General features: G+C 32.9%; 1 protein-coding gene across 2 annotated transcripts; it reads right to left on the reverse strand.

The window, feature by feature from the left end:
- Positions 1-547: 547 nt before the first annotated feature.
- Positions 548-7,570, reverse strand: LOC145042874 (putative leucine-rich repeat receptor-like protein kinase At2g19210). 2 transcript variants are annotated; one of them, XM_078991385.1, is made up of 13 exons: positions 7,425-7,570; positions 6,821-7,352; positions 3,445-3,929; positions 3,202-3,340; positions 3,039-3,110; positions 2,870-2,941; positions 2,633-2,689; positions 2,414-2,562; positions 2,086-2,291; positions 1,834-1,960; positions 1,631-1,693; positions 1,345-1,534; positions 548-1,229 (listed from the first exon to the last, which is right to left on the reverse strand). In XM_078991385.1, the coding sequence occupies exons 1-13, from the start codon at positions 7,486-7,488 to the stop codon at positions 839-841; spliced, it is 2,547 nt and encodes an 848-aa protein (XP_078847511.1). In that variant the 5' UTR covers positions 7,489-7,570; the 3' UTR covers positions 548-838. The 2 variants fall into 2 exon arrangements, with proteins under 2 accessions (XP_078847511.1, XP_078847510.1); XM_078991384.1 differs by having other exon boundaries at positions 2,633-2,713.
- Positions 7,571-22,966: the final 15,396 nt, after the last annotated feature.

A 22,966-nucleotide genomic window follows, 5' to 3' on the forward strand; every position in this document is an offset into this window, starting at 1 on the left:
TGATGTTGATGTGGGAAGATGGGTTTTGCAGAGGTTACAGGAGATTTGTGATGGAGTTGGCGTTGTCTCCTCCAGCTCCAGAGAATGCTCCAGTGAGTAGAGATTGAAGGTGGGTTTCAAGTTCAAGACATTGTGGTGGATTTAGGGCAAGAGGATTGTCGTGGATTTGTGTATTTGTGTTAACATAGTAAACACACTCAAATGTGTGTGTGTGTGTGTGAGAGAGAGAGAGAGAGAGAGAGAGAGAGAGAGAAATAAATAAGTATTAATTTAAAACAAAAACAGAGGAATATATTTTGTTAGGTGCAAAAATGGTCCGTTATAAGTGAAAAGACAAATATACCCTCACGTGACAAGCACATGAAGGAGTTAACAGCAACAAGTTAACGAAAGTTAAGTCAGAGGACCAATTCCACATTCAAACCACTCAAAAAGGACTATGAATCCAAAAAAATTGGAGTTTAGACTAAAACCTCAAAAATTTGCATACCACATGGACAATTTTTGCAATTTTGTCTATAGAAAATCTAATTAATTGCATAGATGATAGATTTATATGCTAACGATTTCATTTATGGGAATGCTAACATGAAAACAAATCAAAAGTATTATCTTAGAAACACACACCACCTCATGAACATATTGATTTCAAGGCTGCAAGAGCTCCAATTTTTTATGTTGGAATTCTTCAACTTATTGAGCACAACTCAAGTAAAAAGAGCTAAAGCTTGTGCAATCACATCGCTCATTCTATAAGGATACATAATTTAGAACCTAGAAGCCCAAGAAACAAATAAAGAATGTGGTTTTATATTCAATTCATTATCTTGGGTTTTCATCACCTTGCATCCTCGAGATCAACAGATACGATTTCAGTTGAACTATCTACTACTTTGGTTTCCCGGCGAGCTCTTTCTGCCACCAAACATTCATTTAACCCCATCACCACATCGTTCATGGTGGGTCTTCTGTTGGGTGTGTCTGCGACACATGCCATTGCCAGTTCTACTGCCTTCAATGCTGAATCTTCATCAAAATCCTCCAGCATCCTCGGATCAACCACACTTTTCACATCCCCATCTGCAAGCTGTAATTTAACCCATCGGCTTATGTGTATGTTGTCATTCTCGTATCTAGTTATCGCTGGTTGACCTGTAATTATCACTAGAAGCACAACCCCAAAGCTATAAAGATCACTTTTCTCAGTCAATCTGTATGACAAGTAATACCTGCAACCCAGAATTCTTATTTCATTCAACCGAAAGAAGCAAACACAACAAAAATCACATCCTTTTCCGAATTATTAACACCATAAATATAAGCTTTAAGATTCAGAAAACTTACTCAGGGTCAAGGTACCCAGGAGTGCCAGCAACTTCTGTTGAAATGTGTGTAGCAGCTTCTGTTGGAAAAGCTCTGCACAACCCAAAGTCTGCTAGTTTTGCTTGAAACTTTTCATTCAGTAAGATATTGTTACACTTCACATCTCTATGGACTATAGGTGGCTTGCATCCGTGGTGTAAGTACTCTAGACCTAAAAAGTATAACCCCATATGATTAAGAATCTTGATGATCGTATATAGACCCGAAAATTATGTGTAAGTAGATTTGAAATAATTTTCTTACTAACCCTTTGCTGCATCACACGCTATTTGTAGTCTTTCTTCCCAATTCAAGACCTTTGAACTCGTATCTGATCAGTTTATTTTTTAATATTAGTAATTATTCTTACGTGTTAGTAAATAGATTCATGTTAAGGTTGTAAAGTGATGTATTAAGAACATATGTTTGTAAGTTCCTAATTAAACACTAAATGTCAATAATAACAAATACCAAAAAGATGTGTTTGTAAGTTCCCATTAGCCATGTACTCGTAGATGATTCCCTTGTGCTTGCCTTCAATGCAGTACCCAACGAGTGAAGTTAAATTTCTATGATGAACACTCAAGAGAAGATAAGCCTACATACGAGAGAATTTGTTAGATTACCCATGCAGTTTTCACTAAACAAATCTTTTTGTTGGTGATTTTAAGCAAATTATCAATGTCGCACTTCAGAATAAGATAATGTAAGAGAGGTAGTTACCTCAGCCTGAAATTCTTTGTCTCCTTGTTGAGATGATGCAGAAAGCATCTTAACAGCAACTTGAACATCACCTATATGTCCATGGTAAACTTCACCAAATCCTCCTTTCCCAATAACAACTTTGAAGTTGTCAGTGATGCTCTTTATCTCTGAGTATGTGTACTTTTGTTTTTTTATTTCCAACCCCTTGCTTGTTTTCCTTTTTTCTGTATGCAATCTTTCAGTTACTGAACTTTCATAACTAAAACATGTGATTGATTCGTGCATGTGTGAGTTTCGAAAAAATATTTTGTTCAAAGTTATCGAATGCAATTGTAGAGTTTCTCACCATGTGCTTTTTGTTTCTTTATCATCCATATGGTGGTGAGAGCTGTCATAATCACAAAGATGGAAGCAACCGTTGCTATTACTGGAACAAGGATTTTTTTGACCTTGTTTACGCAATGCTTCGTGTCACAAGAATCTTTATCATCGAAACTGATTTTGGGGAATGAATGTTACATTCTGAGGCAATAATAGTATTCAAATTCAGGGAATCAGTAGAAACCTCAACTGCAATGATCCTTTCTTTGACTTTGCTAAAAGCTCTTTTGGAATGCGTCCGCTGAAATTGTTTCCTTTTAAATTGCTATAATAAATCGTAACTAAGATTAATCTATTATTCCATGAAACAAGATATATATATATATATATATATATATATATATATATATATATATATATATATATATATATATATATATATATATATATATAATGCTAGTTCAAGTTGGAAGTAACTTACAGGACTTTCAGGGAATTCAATTTAGAGAGAAAATCAGGCACAGGTCCTGTTAAGTTATTGTTGGACAAATCCCTGAAATAGGAATGGTGAAAATGTCACATACAGTTATAGAAGCTAAATTTTGCGTATACTTTAGTTCTATATATCCTTCTAAAAGTGTTTGACTTACAAGGTTTCTATCATTGTGAGACTAGCTAATCCAGGATGTATTTCTCCACTCAATCCACTGGTAGACAAGTTTCTGATTCATAGTATTTAGTAATTAGTGAATATATTATTTCAAGAAAGGCAAAAATCATTAACTTTCGATGTTATTGAAACTGCATACATACAAGGATATGATCCGAGGCAAATCAGCATCATTGTAGCTGCAGACGAGACCAATCCAAAGAGTTTCCCGTGGAGCACATGGATCTCCTTGCCAGTGTCTTTTTACACCATATACAGACTTGATACTCCATATTGCAGAAGCTAATATCCATTATAGAGTTAAGACATGTCAAATCATAGTATTGATTCTAATTACAAATGTAAACGTACTTTATTCTAACTCAAGAGACAAATCATATGCTTACCATCTTGATCTTCTGTTTGCTTTTGTGGGAGTTTCTTTAACACATAAAGCTCGAGAGCATTGATGATTGGAGGAAGGGTTGAATTTCTAGTTTTATTTATCGTGAGTGTATACCTTGATGCTATTGCCTCGGGTTCACTGCTAGGGATAGTGGTTGTTGTGTGATTTAGTGGATTCAGATGTTCATACCATAGCTTCCCATTTAGATAAATGTTGAATTCACGAGTCTGGTTTCTTTTTAGTTGCTCAATCTCAGCAAAGTGCATGTAAATGAAAAACGTGTCGCTTGTATTAATAGGATCCCACTCGATGTCAAATGAAAGATTCAGGTTTTTTGGCGTGACAGCACTACCCATGATATCAAATGGTAGTTGTAAGTTTGGGGATGAACCAGCAGAAACATTATATGAAGTGTTTAAGGAAATATAATCAGGTGTCGTAGGTTCACTTGGACCCCATAGTCGATCATACTTGTCAGCTTCATACCTATTTCAAGAAACAAGAATAGTGAAGTTAGTGAAGTTTGCTGCAAATTAGAAGTAACAATGGCAAAGGTGTCATGGGTTCCAGAAAGATTTTATTAAATCAAGTTGATGTCAATGTCTTAGTGTTGTATATGGTAAATCTATTTTTCATTCAATGGATTAAACTCCACCATAATTAGATGTCACATTAGCATTCAATAGATTTAGAGTTCAATAAACACTAAACTAAGTAAAGTTTTTAACTCTTAAATATATTATATTTAAGTTCTATAAGAAAGATTTAGATAGACATAACGGGTAAAGGAGCAACATGCTGTGTTGCAACCCCCTTTTGGATGACAAAACAAATTATTTTAAAAATAACATCTATATATTTTGGAGTTATAATATTACTATGCATGACCCGTTGGACAATATTGAGTAGTTTCACAGCTTCGGACGTAACGAAACCAAAAATATCAAATGTAAAGGGTATAAATGTTTGTTATTTTTCATACACACTTTCTCATGTTTTGCTACTTTGCTTGATACAACTTTTAAATATATATACTATAAATTAACTTTTGTAATTTTCTATAGAGTTCAACACATTGTATGAAATTGATAGAGTTATATAAAATTTAAAAAAATAATGATGTAACAGTTGGTTAAACTCTATTGAGTTTAATGTATTGTGGATACCCTTATATTTAACCGTTTATACATGATGAATCTAAATTTTACAGGCATTTTCATATTTTCAAAAATTAAATTTAACAAAAAGTAAGTGCCTAATCAATCACATGATTTAAGAAAGGGAAAATTACAATAAAGTTCCTACATATTGGTTTCATAATCGATTTAGCTCTTATATATATATATATATATATATATATATATATATATATATATATATATATATATATATATATATATATATATTTAATTAAGTCCCAAATACTGGTAATCGTATTCAATTTAACAATTTTACCCAGTCAACAGATCATCCAACTTTCAAAAATTACATTTTCGGGGCAGATTTCAAATTTTATTACAAATTTGGTCCACAATTTACATTTTTGGCCTAGATTTTAATTTTGTTTAAAAAATTTGGTCCAAAATTTACACTTTTTGCCCAAATTTTAGAATTTTATTATGAATTCATCATAACTTTAGTCTTTTTTACAACTTTTTTTCTCAAAATTTTGTTTTTAATATGTTTTTTTCTTTAAAACTCATATTAAAAAAAAAAAATATTTTCACATAAAAATCTTATTTTTTCTATATAAAAGCTTTTTTAAAAACTTTTTTGTATATGAAATATCTAATTATAAAAAATAGGTTTGGATTATTTGTATGATTTCTCTTAAAAAATCAATTAAGAAATTAAAATTAACCCTAAATTATAGTATTAAATTATAGTTTGTCAAAAACTAGTTACACTAGTTACCCTAAATTAAAAGTAACCCTAAATTATACTATTAATATAGAGATTTTAATATGTATTCTATTTAGTGTATATTCTTTTTTCTATGAGATTTTAATATAGTTGTTTATATGTATTTTTCAATCTGTTGGATCTTCGTAAATTAAATCATACATTCGATCACATATATATGACAAAATGTATGTAAAGATGTTCTAATCTCATATATGACAATCCATGTTGATTTTAGTAGGAGTTGTAACTATCAATGTTTGTAATACTTTTTTACATTTGTTAAATGCCATTTTCTGCTAAAAACCTTCTTATCGACAAATGACAATTGCTCCATTCTAGATAGTTATTTTTTGTTATTACAACAAAAAAAATTGACACATGAATCCGATTTTTAAATAAAAAAATCCAAAGTGATGATGTACTATATGTATGAACATGTATTCAGTGAGAAACAAAAAATATAAAGTTTTCAATATGTAGCATCTTCTATTATTTAAAGTTTTCCTATAAATGTGATTAAAGAACAAATAAATAATATTAAAATGAGTCTAACTAGTTTTTGACAAACTATAATTTAATAGTATAATTTAGGGTTACCTTTAATATCTTAATTGATTTTTTAAGAGAAATCACACAAATAATCCAAACCTATTTTTATAATTAGATATTTCATATACAAAAAAGTTTTTATATAGAAAAAAAAAGATTTTCATGTGAAAATATGTTTTTTTTTTTTTTTTGTATAAATATGAGTTTTAAGGAAAAAACATATTAGAAACAAACTTTTGAGAAAAAAAGTTGTAAAGAAAACTAAAGTTAGGATGAATACATAATAAAAATCCTATAATTTGGGCAAAAAGGGTAAATATTGGACCAAATTTGTAAAAAAATTTAAAATCTGCGACAAAAGTGTAAATTTTGGACCAAATTTGTAATAAATTTTAAAATCTGGGCCGAAAATGTAATTTTTGAAACTTGGATGACCCGTTGAACGGGTCAAAGGGTTAAATTCAATACGATTATCGCTATTTGAGACTTAATTGAATAAAAAAAATATAAAATGGTTAAATTGATTATAAGACAAATATGTAGAAAATTTATTAAAGTTTTCACTTTAAAAAAAATCATGAAATCGCATATTTTATCCTTTAGATAAAAGCACAATAATTTAAATCAATAACTCACAATTGTAAGGTCAAAATAGAGAAAATTGGGGGCAACGGTTGGGCCAAAGTTAGTTTGTCTGGGGCTCCGGCCCATTCATAGCTTTCTTTCCGTTAAAACGAGCCTCACAACTCGCGACAGATTAAAAGTTATGCCTGTTTAATATCTCTTTCAAACCTTTTTGCCATTGTCTCAATTATCTATTAACGACTCTGCTAATTCCTCGATATATCATTTTCTAGTAACAATAATAGTAAAGATGGTTAATTTAGATATGAAATTTTCAGGAACAATCTTAAAAGTTTAACCTGACTGTTGTAGATTTCGATCCAAAATTTTCACGTGTAGCAGCGTATAAAGATCCAGCATCAGTTTCGTTGTACATATCATTTGCCAGAGGCCTTACTTCGATGGATGATATGAAAGGCGTTCCTCGATTTGTATTTACAAGACAAACATGCATGAAATCTGATAACAATACATGTATAATCTCCATGGTTCTTGGTTGAGATGACGAATTAAATCTCATGGTGTCCCAGTAATCAGGTCCAAGATAGACATCGAATACTGGAAGTCGGTTCTTGAAGTCATAGTTCCCATACATGAAACTTGCTCTTATCAGAAACCTGGTACCCTTTCCATTTTTTGGTCGTAGGGTGTAACAGTTTCTCGTGTTGTTGGGAAAACTTGTAAGGGTGCTAAGCTGTTTATCAGAAGCAACCGATATGTTATGTATTTCGCCACTATCTATGAATTCAGCATCTGATACGTAGCTTATGCCAGTTGAATAATCGGTGTATGTTGAGCCTTTTGTTATCCCACAGTCAATGCTTATGATGTCTGAAATGGGAAGTGGTTGATTACGAGATTTAGCAGGCATTTAAGAGAAAATATGCATGGTTTAGTTAGTACCTGATTGATCATTCTGGGCATGAACCATTACTGATGTAAGAACTAAAGCAAGAAGAACCAACATTGGGAGAAAACCAAGATTAATTAATTATTTAAAAAAAATACATTCAGATATGTTCAGAATTCTTGGTTTTTGTTAGTCAAGTGGCCGGGACAATTTCTTTGAATGTTGCTCAACCCTTCTTGGACGCTACACGGTGGTCCCGAGTTCTAGCTTGCTGTGGTTGTGATTGAAGAGAGACGTGCATGGTCAATAACGGTTTATAATTCGTAAAGGAGGGTTTGACTAGCTTAAGTCAAGATTGTCCATATATAGTAGCTGGCAAATATTATTCAAGTGTTTCTAACCAAGGTTATCTGATTAGTAAATTGTTGAACTATTTCATAAGTATTTAATTGATTAGTAAATTGTTGAACTATTTATTTAATTGGGCTAACAACATAAAAACCCTTAAATTTGTACAAAATTGATGGATTTCCGGAAAGTTCAAATTTATGTTCACTTTTACCTCATACATGCATTTAATGTGTTTTATTTTGGCTAGTAACCGGTTTCCCTTTAATTAACCGGTTACCATTTGGTTAGTTGGAAGGCTCATTAACGTCGTTTGGGAGAAAACTCCAAGTCCGTTAGGTAAGTTAAACTATCGCATCCTCATCCTCCCTCTTTATCCCGATCACTTTTCACCTTTTTCCATTTCATCGGCTGAAATTTTGTATACATAGAGAAAAAAGTGGGGTTTTTTTGGAGACGATTAGGGTAAAAGTGTTCTTTGAGAACTAAGGTTTTTACAGGTCATGATCTTGGTATGTTTACATTCAACATTTCTTGAAATAGGTTCCTAAACTTAGTGTGTTTACGCAGGAGTGTGTAATGGCTTGATCGGACAAAAGGTACACCGACCCTTTGCTGGCATACGTGAGCCATTTTCTGGCTTGAGTCAAATGGATTTTGAACTCCACAACATTTACATGGACCAGAATAGAGAAAGAATTTGTGTCCACACTTGATAAATGTAAGGATATCTTCCTAAATGTTCTATTAAGTGATGAAAACCTACGAAATTCTAGTATGGCAGATGAAATCAGAGCACAAGTGTGCCATGCTACTGATTGGTAGAGTGATGAAGACGAACAGGAGGTATTGAAAAACAACTATAGAATTCATGACCCAACCACCAAGTGAGGCAAGATGGTACCAAAGCTTGGTAACATCTTTAAATCTCCTGCCCAACTAAAATTTTTTGTCACCAATTATGCACTATCACATAGTTACAGAATATACTTTGAAAAATGTGATACTAAAGAATTATAGCTAGATGTGGCAAGAGAAAGGAGGAGAATAAATGCCCTTTCAGAATTTATGTTGCACGGATGTACAAGGAAAGATCTTTTCAGATCAAAGCTATGAATGGTGACCTTAAATGTTCTACACAGTTTAAGTTTGGATCCATTGTTTCCGCTGAATGAATTGGAAGACATTATGCAACTGAAATTGCAAAAAAGCCAAAGATGAAACTTTAGGAAATTATTGATGACATCAGACAAAGGTATAGGTGTGTGGTATATATAGGATAAGTTAGAAGGGCAAGGAAATGGGCCAAAAATTTAATATAAGGTAAACTCACTGAGCATTATGCAAGGATATGGGATTATGCCCATGAATTTTTAAGCTCAAACCCAGGGTCCACATGTCAAGTTGGTGTAACAACCAATCCATATAGAAATAATTATTTTCATAGGTTTTATATTTGTTTCAAACCAATAAGTGTTAGCTAGAAAATAGGGTATGTGAGAGTAATTAGGCTTGATGGGTGCTTTCTAAAGGGGAATGTGAAGGGTGAACTGTTAATAGCCATTGGTAGAGATGCTAACAACCAGGTCTATCCAATTGCTTGGGTTGTTGTTGATGTGGAAAATATGTCCAATTAGACTTGGTTCCTTGAGCTACTCAGTGGTGATCTAGACCTTATTGATGGAAGGGGCTTGGTAGTTATATCAGATCCAACATAATGTAAGTTTCTTTATAACATATTAATCCTTTTCAAATTACTTATAAATACTTACATGTATGATGGTTTTTGTATTGGGTTTGTTGCAATCTGTTAAAGATATATTGCCACATGTATAGCACCGGCAATGTGCCCGACACATATATGCAGATTTCAGAAAGGCTTACATTGGGTTGGAGTTCAGGAAGCTGTTTTGGGCTGCAGCTGTTGATGGGTTTTGAGCACAATAACATTCCTATGTGTTCATGCAAACCTAATTGCTTTGTATCTTAGTTGTTCTCTAGTTATACATGCAAATAGAATTTCCAAAGCAACAACCCTAATACTAGCATACAATTCAGAAATGAATATCAAAACTAGGGTTTTAGTGTTGCCTTCCTTGTTATCTCATAATAACAAGTAATCCAATGATGATCTCAACTCTTGAAAGCTTGAGTGCCTCATGTGTTGCACCTCTAACGGAATCACAAACACCAAAGCAAATGATGAGTGAGAGAGGGGCAATAATCGACTAAGGTTTTTCCTTGTGAAGTAGTGGCCGACTGCAAGAGGTCTAGGTGCCTTTATATACTTGTGGCTGCTAGGGTTTCTAGGGAAACCCCTAATTCCTTACTTAGGCTCCATGAAGCCCATGAACATCCCTTTTGGAAGGCCTTAGACGATTTCTATAGGGCCTCCGTATAGAAATTCATCCAACCCATTCTAAGGAAGTCCAACAGCCCAATTTGCAACTATTAGTGATTTGCAAACCAGTCCCCTTACTTTTAATCAGTTCCTTTAATCCAAAATTAATACCAAATTAATTTCTAATTAAATAACTTGATTTCCAATTAATATATTATTATTATAATATATTAATAAATCATTAAATAACCTTTCTCTCCAAATTCGTCCTGTCAAGTTACTATGGTGAAGGCAACCCAAAAGGACCATGCTAGTATCAGATCATGTACATACCAATTATAGATATGGGCTTAGACACCTAATCCAATAGTCTCCTACTTGGATAAGTCAAATAACTAAAATTGAAAGTATGACTTCCTAATTGTATTAGCAATCTTAGCTTTCAAAAGCCGATGTCGAACTCTAACCAAGTCGATGACGTGTCCTTTAGATAAGGGGCAATACAATCCTCCAGTCTACAAGATATCGTGTGGACAAAGACATGGAACATAATTATTCTCAATGTCCATCAGTTTGTTTCCCGAATTCTGATTTGTTTGACAACGAACTTAATTAAACACATCATTTGAGTTTCGACTGGGCCTGAAACATAAGTCAACACAAAATCATCAAGGGGCACAAGATATCGCTTTTCCCGTTAGGGAAAAAGGAACTGATAAAATTTGACTTATATGATTGTACTTTTTACTCATCAAATCGTACACAACAATACATTTTATAACATCAAGTTACTGATGTGTTTACGAATTATCAATACACAACCAACTTCTAAGCAACAACTCATATATCTCGGTTTAAAGATTATACGATATTATTATCTCACAATTACTCGTGATAAATTCCATGAAGTCATTCAAATGAGGAAGGGTCTAATCCAATACTCAAATCATATTTCAGGAGTACTCATGAACGTTGTAGCAAACCTTTGCTATGTCTAAGCATTTAGAAAATCTACAATGCAATTCATGACAATCCCGCCTCATTACCTACTTCCAAAGTATGATCGACTGTGGATGATTTAAATAATCTAATTATACTGGAAGTAAAACATGCAAAAGAGAAACAATAGTAAATAATTGAAACAAGATAGTAAACATTACTCATAAATAAATCTCCATTACTTAATCATCAAAATGTTAATTACATTTATCTATTACAAGTTTCTAACCATCTATCTAATCACTAGAACTAATATCATCCTTCAGACTAATTCTCCTCACATGTTGAAGGGTTTTGAGCAAAACAACATTCATATGTGTTCATGCAACCCTAATGGCTTTGGATCTAAGTTTTTCTATAGTTATACATGTATATAGAAGTTCCAAAGCAACAACCCTAATACTAGCATATAATTTCAAAAATCAATATGAAAACCACGGTATTATTGTTACCTTTCTTGTTATCTCGTAATAACAAGTAATCCATTGATGATCTCGAATTTTGAAAGCTTGAGTGCCTCCTGTGTTGCATATTTAATGCATTTACAAACACCAAAGCAAAGGATGAATGAGAAAGGGGCAGAAATCAGCTAGGGTTTCTCCTTGGGAAGCGGTGGTTGATTTCATGAGGTCTAAGGGCCTTTATATACGTGTGGTTGCTAGGGTTTCTAGGGAAAACCATAATTCCTTTCTTAGGCTCCTTGAAACCCATGAAAATCCCTTCTGGAAGGCCTTGGACAATTTCTATAGGGCCTCCCTATAGAAATTCATCCAACCCATTCCAAGGAAGTCTAGCAGCCCAGTTTGCAACTATCAATAATTTGCAAACCAATCCGATTACTTTTAATCAGTTCCTTTAATCCCAAAATTAATACCAAATTAATTTCTGATTAAATACTAATTAAATAACATGATTTCCAATTAATATGTTATTCTTATAATATATTAATAAATCATTAAATAACTTCTCTCTCCAAAGTCATCCTATCAAGTTGCTACGATGAAGGCAACCCAAAAAGACCATGCTATTGTTAGATCAAGTATATACCGATTGTAGTTATGGAATTAGACACCTAATCCAACAGCTATGAGTTGTGTGGAAGGTGATTTCAAGAGACACATGGATATAATTAAAAAGCTCAATCCTGGTGCATATGAGTATCTGATGTCCAAAGAACCCCAAACATGGTGTAAATCTTACATGAGTATAGGGTATGCATGTAAAGAAGTGGAGAATGGTATACCAGAGTGCTTCAAGTCTATCATTGTGGATGCGAGGAAAAAACCATTGATCACAATGCTTGAAGAAATATGGATATACATCATGGATAGGTTTGCTCGCATGATTGAGGAAAGCACTAAATGGAATACCCGTATATGTCCAACAGTGTTAAAGAAGATGAAGCTTTTTGGGAAGAAGATGAGGTAACACTCTAACATGTAACTTTTGTTTTAATTTCATTAGGTAACACTTTAACATACTACCAATAAACTTGTGGATGTAGGTTTTGGTTAATAGTTCATAGTCAACAACATGTGTTTGCAGCAAGGAGAGGATTTGATAGCTACATGGTGGATTTAGATGGAAGGCATTATACATGCAGATTATGAGATCTGGCTGGGATCCCATGTGTTCATTCCATAGAAACCATAAACTATATCCATCAAACTCCTGATGAATATATCGATGATATGTTTTCCAAGTAATAACTCTTTAAGTGTTACTTTACTAACATTAGTCCAATGAATGTTTCAAGTCAATGGCCTCAAACTGAATTCATAAATCCCTTACCACCAGTGTCAAGGACAATGTGTGGTAGGCCAAAGGTCAATTGAAGGAGACATGTACGTGAAAATGATAGAAGATTACATAGTCCAAGAATTTTAAGGTGTGGTAAGTGCTTTGAGTATGGCCATAACCAGTAGGGATGCAAGAATGCAACTAGGGAACTTGTCCCTATACCACCAAAGAAGAAAGGAAGGCCAAGGAAGGAACAATGTGAACCTAGTCAAGCAACATTTGATAGGTCTGAGAGGCAAGAACATGTTCCTATGCTAGCAAAGAAGAAAGGAAGGCCAAGGAAAAAGGTCCAATCTAACCCAAATCAAGCATTAGGTTCTAAATCTGTTAGAAGCAAAAAGAAGTTTGGTATAAAAGCAAGTGGTGGTATTATAGAAGATAGAGTTCTAGTTGATGAGCATCATGGTTTAGATTGTCATATTAAAGGTAGGGGTTGTGAGGAAAAAATGAAAGATTTGTTTGACAAACAAGATATTGATGATAACAGTGTTGTAGATATGATGTGCACTTTTGAAGCTGCTATTAGAAACCCGAAGGATAATTATGAGAAAGGTGATGGATTCCAAGATGCAATAGATGCTATTCTTCAAAGTATTCTTCATGCTAATGGTGACAAAGGTGTTAAACCTGATTTGACAAAAACACTTGATGAGGTTGGAGATGCAATAGATAATATTCTTAAACGTATTGATGAAAAAAAATTCAATTTAAGAATGAGGGTAATCCTAATTCTGAATTCACTGAAGGAAATACAAGTAATATTCTCATAGAGATGGTGAAGTTGGATCTAGGAAGTATAGCAGACCTACTTGGGGTAAGATATAGCATGGCCAAAATAGAGAGCATGAGTGGGGTACACGTTAAATTGGATTATATGCCACCTGTTAATAGTTAGTTTGACTTCATCATTTTGTAAATGCTAACATTAGTATAAAACTGTTTATATCCTTTATTAACATGTATTTTTCAAATTTTTATTAACAGAATGTATATGAAGTTGAGGATATTCCATATGTTGATGGTGTGATGGAAGTGAGGGTGATGCTCGTATAAATGATGGTGTGGAGGAAAATGAGGGTGAAGGTGAGGATGATGAAGTTGGTGAAGTAGCAGGTGAGGGTGATGGTGATGGTGAGGCTGATGGTGATGGTGATGGTGAGGATGATGGAGAGGGTGATGATGATATTGAGGATAAAGGTGAGGGTGATGATGAGGATGACGTAGCAGATATGGAGGGAAATGATGCTGATGATGAAGGGCATGTACCACCTAGAAGGAAAAGAAAGCCCTCATAAAGGAACATCCTGCAAAAGTTGAAGAAACCTTGTTTTGACAAAGATGGAAATGGTTCCACATCTAGCTATCTAGTAGATTTGGAGTAGTTAGGGGTATGAGCTCACCTCGGGTGTGTGTTCTTGGTAGAATACTATGTGATGATGATGATCCTCGGGCTAGAACACGTGAAAATTAAAGTGTTCGACAACACTATATTATGTAAGAAATAAGTACAATAATCCTTAGAGATGTTTGAAGTTGTTCTTGGGTATTCTTGAAGATATGAAGGTGAAATGAATGTTGTTGAGGAATTTAAGAAGGTCTGAAGGTAATATGGGTAAAACTTATGAATAAACGGTGTTTAAGGACGACTTTTGAGAGCAAAATGAGGAGTTTTTGTAGTGGAAATGTGAGAAATGAAGTGTGTTTTCAGTTTTGACTTATAAATATGTGATAAATTGTTGTGACATGTACATTGGAAAGTGAAATTTATCCCCTTGAATTGTGTGCCACCGCCTAACGTGAGATTTTAACCTATCTTCTCAACCAAAATCCTTGTTTTCAGTCTAAAAGTCCAACCATAAAGGGACATGTTTTCAGTCCAAACCCCACCGGAATCCCCTTGAAGTGTGGTATAAATCAGTAATTATATAAATTAAATCTTTGGCTATTTAATTATTTTATTTATAATTTCAAGTGTTTGACTTTTATTGACTGCATTGACTTTTATTGACTTGAAATAAGTGGTTGTTATAATATAGTTATTTGTGGTGGATCTGAATAGTACATATCAACATTTACTAGATCCATCAGTCCTTCAATTGCCTCACATAAGCATGTTATCATTTAATAAGTCATAATTTTTCAATAACCAAGATTCTCATGCATCACATAATTAGAATTGCATGACTTCAAGTTTCTATTAAATTTGAAACTTGGTGATGAGAATTCTTTTAACTCGGTTAATTATAACAATACCACAAGCGATATCATAAGAATCAAATCCACAATTAATATTTCTAATATTAGAATCATAACCAACACTTTCATAAATGTTATTGCAAGGAAATATAAAACAACGCAACCAGATAAACCAAAATTTCACTTTTATTGAAAAATAAACGAAAGTTGGAACTTGGAAGTTGTCTTTACAATGCATAAAATGAAAAACTGTCTCTATACATCTCATAAGAGTAATAGAAATCTATTAAATTATCATAACTCCTTAAAAGTAGCTCTAAATTCTGATCATCGAATCATGTGACAAAAGTCCATATCTCACGATCAGATTTAGCTCACTTTTTTAAGCTTTCTTCTCTCTCTTAGATTCTACAATATCATCAAAATGTGACTATCACATCATGTACTAAGAGTCTATGAATAGGAACTTATAAACAATGGAGTGTTATAAAGAATGCACCTGAAGTAGATTCATTTGAATCGACTTTACCATCTCTGAGATCTTTCAGGTACTTTGGGCAGCTTCGCAACTAAGGTCCCTTTAATTGGTAGTAGAAAAAAATGGACTCTTTGGGGTTAACACATGGAGACCAGATAAGTAGCTTTTCTATTTACCATAAGATCAAACATTTTAATCTTAAATGACCCTTTCCATTGAGAAGAGAAATCTTTTCTGGACCACAATTTGTCACCATTGTTAATGTCCATGGAAACCTTGGAATTAGATCATATAAGCATCTCTACTTCAGATGTGTTGTTAAGCATTTCCACTTCAGCAACCATCAAGATTTGGGTCAGATCAATTTATGTCACTTCGATACTCCTCATATAAAACTTCTAAATGAACTGATCATATAAATTTGGAAGTAAAAGAAGTGCCAAATTAGTGGCTTGCTCCCTTAGGAACATGACACCCATTCTTCCAACTTTTCAATGTACGCTTTCATTTTGATAACATGCACACACACATGTTTTCCATCTTGATGTTTACATGTCAATAGTGATTGAGTAGTCTCATATCTTTCAAATTGAGGAAAACATGATGTTGGGAGAGTCACAGGAGGATGAGGTGGAAGAGTTTAAGAAGCATAATGTCTAGTTCTACCATTAACTGAAGATAGGAAAACATTTTCACCTTGATCAGAATGTGGAAGATCATCTTCAAAAGGAATAAGGAAACCATTATCAATAGAATGAGGAAGACCATTATTGTCTTGATTCGACATCTATAATTAGGAGAAGAGAGAATTCAAGTTAGTTGATTTGAATCCTTTATTATTAACCCATAAATTTAAATTAAGGATAGGATTCATATTTTCGATTCGAACTTTGAAGAGGGATGTCGTTGTTAAACTTGAATCTATTTTAGGTAGGTAAGGCTTGTACCAATTTCAATCTCATGAAACGCCTAGATCTCTTGAGATTCATTTAATCTTATCAATAACATGTTTAATCTAATATTACGCTCTCACTTTTTTGACTAAGATGTCAAGGATCACAAACAAGATGTGAATAACCATGCAAACCCGCTTGGTAACCTCGAGGTGTTTTATCACCTCAAATTGATGTGCGGTTAACGAAACATGCTATATGAACAATGATAATTTTCATGATGCTCCATCACATATCTTTATAATCCCTATAAGTTTTTCGGTTAATCACAAACGCTCAACTAACGACATATAAAGCAGGATGTGTGTTTTCATGGATTAGCATACTTTTCACATTTTCCTAAAGTAACTAGAGTGGAATTTTTAAAGAAGGTTCTAGTACTTTATATCATGATATACTTTTAATGAGGCTATGTCCTATCAAATCCATTCGGCTAATGACCCTCCACCAAACAAGGGAGCGGTGGGTGAGAGTGGACACCCAAAGGTGGTCATTTTATGGGTTGTCTCCTTATACCCCCCATAGAGTATAGCTTTGTCAATGAGGCCTACTATTGATTTGACTAACTTGTCTTATACATATAGTAATTAATCTTATAATATATATATATATATATATATATATATATATATATATATATATATATATATATATATATATATATAAGGGTGTATTTCAAAACACTTCAAAACAGAAGGTTTAAACTTTTAAATAATTAAATATAAACCAATTATGAGTTAATTTTTATCTTATAATTAACTTTTAATTAAATGAATTTAAATCATTTAGGGATAAAATAATTATATTCTATTAAACAAATTAATTAAATAATTCAAATTTAATCCTAATCCGGAACCCTATCAAATTTTCAAACATTAGGGTTTGGGTTATCAAAATTTCATTATTCTATTTTAAGGATTTTAAAACAACAATTAAGGAAACTAGAAAACCATAAGGAACCCAAACCATTTACGAAAATTAAGGGCTAAAGGCTAGGGTTTGAAGAAACCCTAGCTAAGTCGAAATTTCAAGCCTTTATAGTTTGATTTCTATAAACCCTAATTTTGATCTATTCACTATTATGCACAACCAACTAGAAAGTTATGGCTCCGGTACTAGTGATGGGTTTTATAGGTAATAAAACTATACATGAGGCGGAAAAATACTTAACTCTTAAGTTCACGTGCAACATATTTTGGATCTATGTTTTCTCTATTAATAGCAATAAACTATGAACATCAAGAATCCTAAAGGAACTTTATAATAATTGAAATAAACATAGAGTTAGGGTTTACATATCTTTTGATGATTATAGTAAATAATCAAACAAAATTCCCTTTTGAAAACCTTGGAAAGCAAGCACTAAAAGCTTAGTGCATCTAATGGTTTGTAACCAAAACCCTAGAAACCCTAGAATGATAAGTAGACAGAGAAGAGAGGTAGAAATTTCGTTTCTATGCTTCTTAGGAATGTCATGAATGAAAATAATAAGCAAAGGGGTCATATTTATGGTTTAGGTAACTTTCACACAATGCTAGATTTGAATTAATTAAATAATAGATTTAATCCCAACTCAAATTCTTGCCTTATCTATATCCAGGAGGCTTCGAAAAACCCTAGAAGAGCCTTCAAAACTATCCATTGTTGGATGGTTCAAGAATTATGTTCTTTTGTTCAACTATTAAACACTTACAATTCACCTCTTACACCCTTAATTAATTCCAATTAATCCCAAATTAATTCCTGATTAATTCTGAATAATAATTAATTAATTCTAATTGATTTCTTATTAATTTATTAGCCATATAAATTAACAAATCAATTATTTAACTATTGATCTCATGTTAATTTATTAATCTCATAACAAATTCACATATTATTTATCTATTTCTAATTAATTTATTAATCACATAATATCTTAATAAATTATTTCTCTCTTTCCCCTAATATTATTCTAGCTATTTATGGTTATAGGGGCAACCAAAAAAGGAGTTTACTTATGTTTGCAAGTTTATACTAATTTATTTATAAGCTTAGACACCTTGATCCAATAGTTCTAATCTTTCTTCTTTTTATAACAGTTAATTACAAGTAAATTGTTACATAACCTACACATATCTACACAGTCATACTCTCCAAATTCTCTCAAGGTTTTATATTTAGAGCAAGATAAAAGGGTTGTCAACTTTGATGTGTTATGTGTTTAAAGTGTGTTTCTAAAATAAAAAAGGAGATATAAACAACCGAAACTTTTTAGTTGAGGGTTATACATTTAGTGCCAAATGAAAAGTGCTATATTTTTTTATATTTTTGAAGTGTGTTTAAACAAAAATTGTGTTTTAATGAGTTCTCTTCACATTTTTGAAATATGTACAATAAGAAACTACGAATTTTAATGTATTTGATATGTGTTTTTGAAAAAAAAAATTAGATCATGAAGTGGATTTTGATGGGTTCTATTCTTATTGATGAAAATGTAAATATCCCAATTCATTCTCTTTATGGCTCATTTTTTTTTGTGCGGATGAAGATTTTATGATGTTATTGCTTTTTTTGTTACTATTGTGAATTTTATTTTAATGTCATAATCCTTATCTTCTTTAAGAGTGGTACTTTGAAAATTTATGATGTCATAGCATTCAACTTCACAATATTTTATTACAAAATGGTTTTTGGAAGAATCTACATTTTTATAAATGTGCTATTGTAATTTAATACACATAAATGTGATTAATTTTATACACATAAATGTGATTAATTTTATTGCTTATATATCGAGGTTTAAAAGTTCCCGACTGTTAATTGTAAACATATGACAATTATTTTTTCTAAAATTGTAGGGCCTTATGTTTTTATATGTTGCATCTTGCACATCTTTTCGTTATTTAATACATATAAATATGAATAATTTCGTTAGGTAGTTGTGAAATTGTTGTTTTAAATTTATAATTTTATAATATATATTTGATTGATATGTTTGTATAGCAAAAACAACATACATTCTCATATAAATAATAAAAAAAAAGTAAAGAGACATATAATTTATTTTTTGATACTCCATTTGAAAGCTTTTGGTATAATATTTGGTCAAGATATTAAATGATTATATTATTCATTTAATTTACTTAACAAAATTTAAATATTTAATCATATTTAAGTTTCATAATTAAATATCAATTAAGTACCATGATTGAAAATAACCTCTATTTAGATGTAGTTGATTAATTCTAAATAACTTTTATTAAATAAAAGTTGAAAAGTTGGAATATTAAATAAAACTTAAATGCAATTAATAAATTTTCAATACATCAATGTGGTTAGAAATATATATTTTTAATTATTGAATAAAAATGTATAGTGATTAAAGGGATGTTATTATTATTTTGTATGTCACTATCGTCACTATTATATTAATGACCAAAAATTTTATTTTTACTTTTTTAAGAGTTGTATTTTGAAAATTTAAAGTTCAACATTCAAATCTTTTTATTACAAAATGCTTTCTTGAAGAATCTATATTTCGATGATTGTGCTATTGGAATTTAACACACATAAATATGATTATTTTTTAAATGTATTACATACTTGACATGTTTTACAAATTTGTTGTAACATGTAGATCCCGAGGTATGAATTTTATTTATATATGAAAATCTGGATGGCCACGATGTGGGGATGACATCACCATGACCCGGCAATTTGATTTGTGACCGTATGTATTAATTGGGTGCCACGTCGTGACACTAAGTGGGCATGCCATGCCGACTATTTTGGGCAAAAAAACCTAATTTACGGACTTTAAGCCCTATTTAAAAGAAGTTAATGCTAGGGTTTCCTCTACCCTTAACCTTCATCGCCCTCAAACGACTCCTTTTCCAAATCCTACCCCTTTTGGAAGCATTTGCGCTCATTTTGCATGTTCTTGGTGGCTTTGAAGGAATAAGAGCTCCTTGATTCAATAAGCAAACCTCCCTTTCACTTGTGCTTCTTTTGGAGCCTTTACAAGTCCTCAAGTTTCCATCTTTTCATCCTTTCTTCTTAGATCTAGGTTTAATGAGATATTATGGTCTCATTGAGGTGGTTTGTGTGGACTGAAGAGATAGAGTTTGAAAATTTATGGTTTCTCTATGTCCTAAGATCATTTTATCTCATAAATATTGGAAATGGTGCTGATTTGGAAACCTTGCTTGAATTCTTATTTACATTGCATCTTTTGAACTAAATATAGGAAATGAGATGAATGGGGTATGCATGTCCATAAAGTTGACATTTTTAGCGTTCATTAGGGTCCCTAAAGTACTTGTACAAGTTTTAGATTGAATATGTCATGGATTAAGTGCTTAATGGTCTAGTCTTATGCATTAATTTTCCTTTTTGGACTTTAGGACTTAGATCTAGACTTAAAGGGATGTCTTAAGGGATAAATTTGGAAAATTTATCTGTAACATCCCAAGATTTGTCATTTATAGTCCCTGGGGATGGAAGGGTGAACCCATGAAAAGTCTAAGCCCTAAATTGCAATTTTGGGATCATGAGGAGTACGTTGCGCGTACATAAGGGTACGCTGAGCGTATTAGGTGCGCCCTAGTACGTTGGGCTTACGCTTGTGTATGCTAGGCGTACTCGTGACAGAAGGAAACCCTAATATTTATGGTTTGAGTGCTATTTAAACAATCTTATGAGCTCATAACCCATCCTTACCTCGACCTCCATTGTTTAGAGCCGTTTTGCCCAAACCCTAGCCATTTCCTTGAGTGTGTGAGCTTATAGAGTGTATTTTGAGTTTTTTTGAAAAGAAGGTGTTGCATCAAAGAGTTTGAGAAGAAGATCAAGCTTGTAGATCTGAAGTTGGTTGGTGCCATAGAAGTTCCAAAAGGTACAAGGCTCCAAACTTTATGCTTGAATGACATATATCTAGCCATTCTAGCTTTATGGAACAATTCTTGTCCCAAAAGTCCTCAAGTTAGTCCATGTTACGATTTGGACGAAATGAGTTATCCTTTCAGCTTCTAGGAAGGGTCCTAAGTGATAAGAATGATGCTCCAATGGCTGAAGGTGTCCCATGCATGTAGTAGAAGGGTCTTAATGGATTAAGACCATGTATTAAGAACTTTCTGGACGTCGAAATTGATAAAGTTCAAGACTTTATTGTTATAAGGCACGTTTGGTCGAAGGATCTGAAATTTGGGCTTAAGTGCTTAAGCCATTAAGCACTTATTAGAGTTTTAAGAACAGGTCGCATACACCCGACGTAAATCCAATACACTAAGCGTACTGGGTCAACCACCCCGATGGTGTTTAACACAAAGCGGATTATGCCCAACATACCAGAGGAGTACGCCCAACGTACATCCTCTGTTGAGTTTTGTCATTTGGGCTTTGGGGTTTGGGCTGTTTATGGAGTAGTTGGATTTAGGTGTTTACTGGACTTTATGAATATGTTGTTTTGGGCCACTTTTGAATATGGATTTTGAAATAAGGCATAATTAGGGAGTTGGGTAGAATTTGGTAAATCGGGCCAATAATAGGCCTTGCATATGTGGACTTGTGGACCATGGATTTGTATTGGGCCTTGGCCCAAACTAGAGAAAAGGAAAACAGGACTATATGGATCCCTTAGTCAAGATTGGTAGTCCATATGTTGACTTGGCATTTGTTATTTTGGATAGTTTGCGATTCTTGGCGAGATGGTGATTCGGGAAAGTGATTCTTTAGTTTTGATCTGACATTGCGAAGTGACTTATCCTCACTGTACTAAAGGGTCAAATCTACAAAGGCCGACCCATTGATTTGTTATTTGGGATTGTTACTGTTGTGATATGTTAACTCGGTATCTTGGTAGATAGGATGGTTATATGCTAGTATGATCTGTTAGATCGGTATCCTAGTAGATCGGATGTGGTTATTCTTAGTGATCTATAGTTTGGTCTGAATTTATGTATGCTGGTAGGAGATTACAAGTTATATGTGCACATCATTGATTGGTAGTTGAGGGTATTCCATCCCGAGGATGATAGGACCCTAGTATATTCTCTGTATAGACTGTTATATGATTATCTAATCTAGGTGCACATGTTTGATTGGTTATGGGGGAATTCCAACCTGATGGTTGTGGGCCGAGAGTATTCCATCATGAGGATGATTGGACTTGTAGTATGTGTGTATTCTAACCCGATGGTTGAGGGGCCAGAGGTATTCCATCTCGATAGATGATTGGACCCACAATATTTGTTATATATGTATTGTTTGTAGGCATTCCAACCCGATGGTTGTGGGGTAAGGGGTATTCCATCCTGATGGATGATGGACACAAAGTATGTTGTTTGTGATTGTATGTGTATTGTTGTGTGTATGGGTATTTTGGGGGTAACTCATTAAGCCTTCAAGCGTACATTTATCGATTATTGTTTCAAGTATAACGGATGACCGTGGGAAGGAGAAGGTGTGACTGTACACTTCCTAGATTTATGATTATGATTT

The sequence above is a fragment of the Lactuca saligna genome, chromosome 4 (assembly GCF_052625555.1).
Source record: "Lactuca saligna cultivar CGN05327 chromosome 4, ASM5262555v1, whole genome shotgun sequence".
Lineage (NCBI taxonomy): Eukaryota > Viridiplantae > Streptophyta > Magnoliopsida > Asterales > Asteraceae > Lactuca > Lactuca saligna.